The following is a 7,661-nucleotide window of genomic DNA, read 5'->3' as shown; positions in this document are numbered from 1 at the left end:
CATGGTAACCACTGATGAGCGTCCAGTCCCCGTCCTTCCCTCCTCTTCTGTCCTTGGGACTCTTTCCAGTGCAGCATTGGATGTCTTTTTTTTTTTTTTTTTTTTGTTCCATATTTAAAGCAGCTGCAGTATCTTTTCAGAAACCAGTAAACCATGGCTGTTTCCAGTAAAAACTCTCTGAATGTGAGAATGTCAAAGATACTTCCACCATCGTCTCATCCTGAACCATTTCATTTGATTTGTGAATGATATAACTACAATATTTCCCTTCCACTGCCAACATATGCCCTAATTATAATGACAGATAACATCTCATTCATTTTCAGCTATAGAAACATTTTATTAAAGATGGATACAAAGTTAACATTTCTTCAAAAATAGTTTTCAAATGTGGACGAAAAAAAGTCTAAATGACGGAGACAGGAATCCACTGACGACCGCTAACAAGCGATTCTTTACAAAAACAGTTATTTTAGAAAATATTAATTTCACATTACAAAAATAAGAATAAAGGAGACATTAATTGGTCATTAACTATCGCTACTACCATCATCAGTGCTGATGATGCATTGATTGTTTTATTTCAGTTTGTTAGGCAGACGACATCACACAGTTCAGTCTGATTTAACTAAAGAAGATAATACAGCTACGACATAAAACAAACTAAACGTGTTCAGTTAACGCAAGCTTTTTTTAAATTTATTTGTTGCTTTTAAAGGCCCAGTGTGCAGGATTTAAGTTTGAAAATATTTTACATAATAAAATAGTGGAGTAGATGTCCTCCACGTCTACATTAGCTGCAGGTTCCTCATCCTGAGAGTCCACCATGTTTCTACGGCAGCCCAGAAAGGACAAACCTTAAAAACAAATAAAAAACAGACCCCAGAGTAGGGATGGGAATTGAACTAACTGGTTCAATTCATCGATATCATTAGCCTTCATGCTTATCAATTCCTCTTACTGATTCTTTTCATGACCAATTTCCTATTTGTTTTCTTACACAAACTCTGATCTCGTGTTTAGAAACTCGATAAAATTTCTGTTGTTTACATGAAACCACAGATGCCTTCTTTTTCTAGACCAAAGGAATTGATGAAGTGAATCGATAAAGAATTGGATCGATAATGGCATCAATATAATCTCATCGATGCCCACCCCCAATCCAGAGACGACCTCTTTGCATTTTTGTGTTGAATTGGTCAATGTTTACATTACATTAGATTCTCCTGCATTCTTGGGAAGTGTTCAGTTAGTTGCAACCTGCTACTTCACCACTAGAGGTCACTTAATCCAACACACTGGTCCTTTAACGTCATTTTTTAACTGTTTTATTTTTTACATCGGGAGGAGCTCACTGTTTCCATTGACTTATCCAACGATTTGAAGGTTTTGATTGAACCCTGTCGGTGTCGTGTGATGTGGATGGTGAGGATACGTCTTACAGAGGAGCTGCCTGGTGTAACAGAACTGCCTAGATTGTTTTCAGATTGTGAACGCGTCATGAAACAAACAAACAAAAAACTATTTTCTCATTAACCCTCAAAGAACTTGACGAAGAACGAGCAGACCGAGTGCCAGCCCTCGCTGCAGTAGCTCTGCACCGGCTCCATGTCGTTCAACACTCCTTCCTCCTCAAACCCAGTCCTTTCCTCCCTCTTTTTCTTCTCCTCTTCCTCCTCCTCCTTCCTCTTCCTCTTCTCCACCTTGCCTCCGTCTGAGCTCCTTCCGGCTGCTACTCCCTTCTTCTTCCCCCCCTTCTTTTCCTCCTCCCCGCTGCGCTGGGCGAGCTTCATGTGGGCCTCGGTGGGAGCCTTCTTGCAGGTTTTGGCCTTCAAGACTTTTTCTCCTTCGCAGGCGTTCTGCCTTTTCTTCAGCTTCCCCACCAGCTGCTTCCAGTACTGGCTGGACTTCACCCCGTAGGCCTGGCAGAGGTCTGGTTTACCGGCATAGCGGCACCAGTACCTGCGGGTGTAGAAGACAAACCATTAAAGACTTGCATCGGTTTTTAGATTTCCTGTCAGGATCCTGCTGGTGTCCGAACTCACCTCTGCTGCTCTCCTTGTGCTTCGGCGCTGCAGTTCACCAACAGGGTCACCAGGACTTCGCCAGACGTCTGCCAAGTGCAGCGATGGCCTCCCTTGGTGGTCAAGTCCCCGGAGCCCGGCACTGAGCGATGCCTGGGCCTCTTGGCCGGCTGGGGTGAAGGCGGAGGCTGCCGGGGTTTGTCGGCTTTCTCCTGGCCAGGCTGCTTTTTGGCCTCGGTGAGGACAGGGAGGATGAGGAGCAGGAGGAGAAAACTGCACGGCAGGACGCTCATGGTGGCTGGGAAGGGACATAGTATTAAAGTTAATGAACATTCTGAAGCACTTCTTTATTAGTTTGCAGAGAACAGAGAAGGAAACACAGAAACAGATAAAACACCCAAATGATCTGATTGGTTCAAAACATCTTTGCAGGACTATAATCAGACTCCTGCACTAAAACATTTGCAGGAGTAGAAGTTGGTCTGGTTCAGAACTCCAGGTCTAAAAAATGACTCCCCCGAAAATATGCAGTTCCACTACTGGCCACTAGATGCTGGCTGCAGAAGTGAATGAATCCCCATAGACGTTCATGTTAAAAGGTTCAACTTGACTGCCTCATACCTGGTCTGACTTCCAGGCTGATATCAGTCTGCATCACATGGTGACCTAACACCACCACCAGGTTTTTCCAGTCCTGTCTTGGATTTACATTGAGTTTTTTGTAAATATCGTCTGCTTTCTGCAGGTTCTACACATCGTTGCATGTATGTTTTCTAGGATAGGGACATGTCCACTGCTCTGTTTGAATTTCTCTAAGCTCTCAAATAGACAGATTCCCACATTTTCCATCACGTAGCCCCTTAAGGCCTTTCCAGTGAAGGAATAAATGGAATTTGCATCATTCCAACCACCCAAGAGGGTTAAGGAAAGCATGCATTTTAAGGAGATATTGAAGAATTAAAATGATTAAACTTTGACAATTCCTGCAAGAGAAACCACAGGTTAGAGCTGCATCAATCACTCTAAACAAACAGCGTCGTAACGTATCACAACACAGTCTCAAGGCTGTTCTTCATGACCCTGGGCTCTTGTCTTTTAAAGGCGGCCCTGTTGCGTAAAGGTTACACAAATTGTCCTTGTAGTTGGTGAAAGGGACCGCGTGCAGATAGAAACCCAGAGCAGGTTAGGAGACTTGGGCATGAGCCCTCGATTGGGACCATTGCTTTTTCAATTTCTTTTCAACTACTGCACACATGACCAAACTGAATGTATAAAAACATGCACTGGAGCTTTTAGACGCTTTCCTCATCTGTGTCCTAGAGAAGCAGAGAGCCAAAGTGTGACATGGAAGACGTTTGGGGGGGTGGTGGAAGCACAATAGAGTGAGGATGTGGGTCCGTCACAGACTTATTGAAAATCAGCCGAGCGTCAGAAACTCTTTGAGAGGAAGAGCCCAGACCGGACATCAACAAACACTGACGGATAGATGGAGGGAGAGGAGGATCCCGGTTGTCATTCACACATTCATTTCTGTTTGTGAGAAAAAATCGTTACGTAATTCATGTGTTTTTGTTTCTTTATGTGGACGTTTCTGATTTATTTAAGTGTGAGAATAGTTGTTGTGTTTCTTAGGTTGGACTGCAGCCTGCTCCCCGGCTTATGTGTTGCATTTTATTCAAAAAGATTATTACAATTAAAGCCCTCATAGCTTGACTCAGGCGTTCATGCTTCATGGTGAACAGATAAATGCCTTTTACTATCATGTGTTTTTTTTTTTTTTTTTGTTGCAGTGTTTTTTTAATCTACTATTAAACTAAACCTCTCTCAGTTTTAGATGCAGACTCTGAAGTTAGCGTCAGTCGACTGTGGCTTCATCTCAACTGACACCAAACTAAAATAACAGCTTATATCTTTTCACTTGCAGAGCTAGCTCTAAAAGACCACATGCATCTGAATCAATTGCAGGACTTTACAAAAGTAAAATCTCTTCTGGGCTTAATATGTGTAATGAATACTATTATCACCATGAAGAGCTCCCAGTCCAATTTCAATAAGGTCTGACGCTGTCTCCAAACAGGTCAGTCTCCACCACCTCCTGCTGCCAGGGTCCAGTCCAGCTGGATTTTAACCTGAAACCGTAGCAACTAGAAGCAGATGCTGAATGTTTTAAAGTGGTCATGTTCAGTCTGGCCTGTGCAGGTTTATGACACTGAACGTCTCCTCAGAAGAGTTCCCGTAGGGATTCAGGAGGCAGCATCAATCTAACCTCACAACCACACAACAGAAAACATCGGAACACTTGAAAGATAAATTCAACTTCTCTACCGAGCTCTAGATTTATTTTTTTTATATATATATATATATTTCATCTCTTTATTAATAAGAAGAACATTAGTTTTTCTTTAAATCTTTCACTGCAAAATTTGAACAGGAGACAAACAAAGACACACAGCATCAAAACAAAAATAATCCTCTTTCCACGCACACTCCCTCCCTCCCTCCCTCCCTCCCTCCCTCCCTCCCTCCTTCCCCTCATCATCATCAATAAGTCAGGACAGAAACCAGTTCTCTCCTCATTGTCTGCAGAGCTCTGATATTTGGTTTTAGCAGCTTCGTGAAGAAATGCAGCGTGTTAGTGTCGAGTGTTGGTAGCTGAGAGAGAGACGAGGCCCTTACCATGTGACGCTCCTCGGCTCCCGGTCGCTGTGAGAATGCGGGGGCCACAAACACTTGGATAAAAGAGGGGTTGAAGACGAGGATAAAGGAGGAGGAGGAGGAGGAGGAGGAGGAGGTTCGAGGAATGAGGAGCACTATACGGAGAACTGCCCACCCCCAAACTGAGAACACCTCCCACATTCAACCCCCCACCGCCACCCCTCCCACCACCCCCCTGAGCCACACTCAAAAATAAGTGTGTGAAAACCAGACAATGGACACACTTGCCAAGGTTTCTGGCTCTGGAGGTGTCGCTGAGCTCACAGACAACAAAACGCCTCTTTGTTTTCTCTTATAAAATACTCCCGTTAATCAAGATGATTCATTAAAAAGTGTCAATAAGAAAGTAAGTAAGAAAAGAATGGTGACGTGTAGGTTATTAATTATTCAACTCAGCCTCCTCTTATTGATTAGAAGAGGAGAGGCTGGTTTCAGACATTTAAAAAATAAAACACAACGCAATAAAATAATAAGAGCTATATTACGATAAGGCAAAAATATACAATGAAAACTTTTTATTATCGCTTTGTTTTTGCTTCACATTGAGGATGTTTCCTGAACTAGAGGCCAAATAAAAACTAATGAAACTGTTCTACATGTTTCAACAAACACTGATATCTGCTGCGTCTCCATCCCCCCTAGAAATGTGCAAAACCAAAATATCTCAATAAAAAACTGGTAAAAACACGTACATCCATAAATCAACCTCTCAAACATCTAAAACATTTGAGGAGGTGTTTCAGATATAAAAGTTCAATGGAAACACTTTACCAGAGTTACAGCTCACTCACTAAACACCTTTCAGTGGAAACACGAACAAAAAGCAAATGTACTTCATCAAAATTTCAGAAGTATCGCTTTTATTTTGAGAAAGACTGTAAAGGAAACACAGCTACTGCCATCGCTGATATTTTTCCTAGTTTTCGTGCTTGTCCTTTTTTTGTCCTCTACCCAAACTGGTTCATCCAAATGTATCATTTAGGACATAAATCTACACCAAATACTGGAGGTAAGGGTCGTACAAACTGGTCGACTTCACGCTTTAAGCATCATGTCGACTGGTCCCTGATCACGTGGCTATAACAACATGGACGCCACCTAGAAGACAGGTGAGGACAGGTGAGGACACTGCGGCAAACTAGCAGCAGGTTATCAAGTGTGGAAATACTTCACTAAAGATGAAGCCCATAACAAAACACAAATACAATGCATCTGAAAAGGCGTGCTAATGCTAATGCTAGCAGAAGAATGGGAGAGAATGTGATTTAGAAAACGCTGTAAAGTCAAGTTGTAAGTTCCTCGCAGAGTCTGTAAGACCCATTAATCAGTATTTTACTGCACAGAAACACAACTGAAGGAACCGTTTCACTTTAGTCAGAACAGAATAACTTTTAACTAATAAAATTTTTAACTAATAGATGTCACCATGAAACTTCTCCAGTTGATTACTGACATAAATACAATATTATTTTGTATTGCAAGTTATTCTGTGAATTTATATTTACACATTTCCAAAACAGAAATCTGAATAATAGATAAAGTGAGGTTCAAAATTCTTGTTTTATTTTGTTAACATATTAGATTTCCAGGTATTTACAAAGGTAATATCTGGATATCTGTTATTATCATTCCAGAAATCACAAAGCATTGTCAACAGTCCACAAAAATCTAATTTTGCCGTGTTTTAGGAGTAAAATGTTCTACAAATCAGTAAATATCTGCAGAATGCAGTTAGTAGGGACGGAGCGATCCTGAATACAGTATTTGGAAAGGCAGGACTAATGCATTTCTGACAAATATTATTATTTCAAAAAAGACAAACAACAAGCCTGCAGTCAGGCTCTCTCATGTTAGCATTAGCCTGTTAGCATTCGTTAGCTTGGTGATTCAGACTATTGCCTACTGGTAAATGGTAAATGGTCTTGTTTTGCATAGCGCTTTTTACATAGTCCAATTAAGGCAATAATTCATTTTTTTTTTCATGTGCATGTAAACGCACCAACACAGATGAGTCATGTTCAAGTCAACCTGAATCACCGTATTAGATGCATTCAATGCAAACATCAATCAATACTGCACATACATCCACAATTATCATAAGAGATAATTAAAGAGTACTTATTTTTACACATGCATACCCTAAATTAGAAGTGGAAGTAAAAAGAAAAAGATTTTTACATATATTTTGAATTTGATACAAATACATTTTCCCCCTACAAAAAGTGGATGTTTTGCACACCCCAGTGGTTATGGATAAATGTGGAAGGTTTGGTGTGTAAGTGATACTGAAGGGGAGATTTCTGGCTCAGAGTAGCAGAAAAACTCATTTTGAGAAAACAGCCTTTAAAATTTCACATTTTAAAATCATGTATATTTTTATTGGAAACCAAATCTACTTAGACGCTTCAAAACGTATCAGTAATTAAGCAAAACAGCAAAAACTCTTTAAATAGATGAGTGGGTGAAAAAACAATAATGCTTTTGCTTCCACGTCTCGTCTTAAATATGGAGAGAGCAAAGAGTATCTGCAGTGAGGGCCTCAGAGATCACAGGTTTAAGTAGAAGGAGCGGATTTAGTGAGATGTTGTTTTTCCAGCGGATTTTAAACGACTGTTTTCTAGTTGGAATAAATGGTAAATAAGTGGGAAAGCACAGCAGGGAGACGGTGGCATCAACTCCAGCTGAGCCTGAGGCCTTTACAGACAATTTAGAGATAAACCAAGAGAATATGGATAAATATCTGGTGAGCGTAAAAATAATCCATAATGCATAATCCTCCACATGAAAGAACCTCAAAATCAACCCCCTTTTCTTTCTTATCCTCACTGTATTTCTAACAGTAAGGAGCTCAGCCCTCGGGGAGGTGAGGGAGGAGAATCTTCTCTCTCCTCCAGGACAAAGACGGGAATCTGGGTCACAGCT

At 41.0% G+C, this 7,661-nt stretch overlaps 1 protein-coding gene across 1 annotated transcript; it reads right to left on the bottom strand.

Moving 5' to 3' along the window:
- Positions 1-315: 315 nt before the first annotated feature.
- fgfbp3 (fibroblast growth factor binding protein 3) lies at positions 316-4,837 on the bottom strand. The gene is made up of 3 exons (XM_047602643.1): positions 4,701-4,837; positions 2,046-2,322; positions 316-1,962 (listed from the first exon to the last, which is right to left on the bottom strand). Exons 2-3 carry the CDS (start codon positions 2,315-2,317, stop codon positions 1,533-1,535), a joined length of 702 nt encoding a protein of 233 aa, XP_047458599.1. The 5' UTR covers positions 2,318-2,322; positions 4,701-4,837; the 3' UTR covers positions 316-1,532.
- Positions 4,838-7,661: the final 2,824 nt, after the last annotated feature.

The sequence above is a fragment of the Mugil cephalus genome, chromosome 13, assembly GCF_022458985.1.
Source record: "Mugil cephalus isolate CIBA_MC_2020 chromosome 13, CIBA_Mcephalus_1.1, whole genome shotgun sequence".
Taxonomy (NCBI): domain Eukaryota; kingdom Metazoa; phylum Chordata; class Actinopteri; order Mugiliformes; family Mugilidae; genus Mugil; species Mugil cephalus.
This window is presented reverse-complemented; position numbering and strand designations above follow the sequence as displayed.

Bases quoted from the DNA above. Each gene is read 5' to 3' on its own strand.
- fgfbp3 (XM_047602643.1), bottom strand. From the start codon at position 2,317: ATGAGCGTCCTGCCGTGCAGTTTTCTCCTCCTGCTCCTCATCCTCCCT. The intron at 1,963-2,045 runs GTGAGTTCGGAC...CTACACCCGCAG, and splicing joins GCACAAGGAGAGCAGCAGAG to GTACTGGTGCCGCTATGCCG.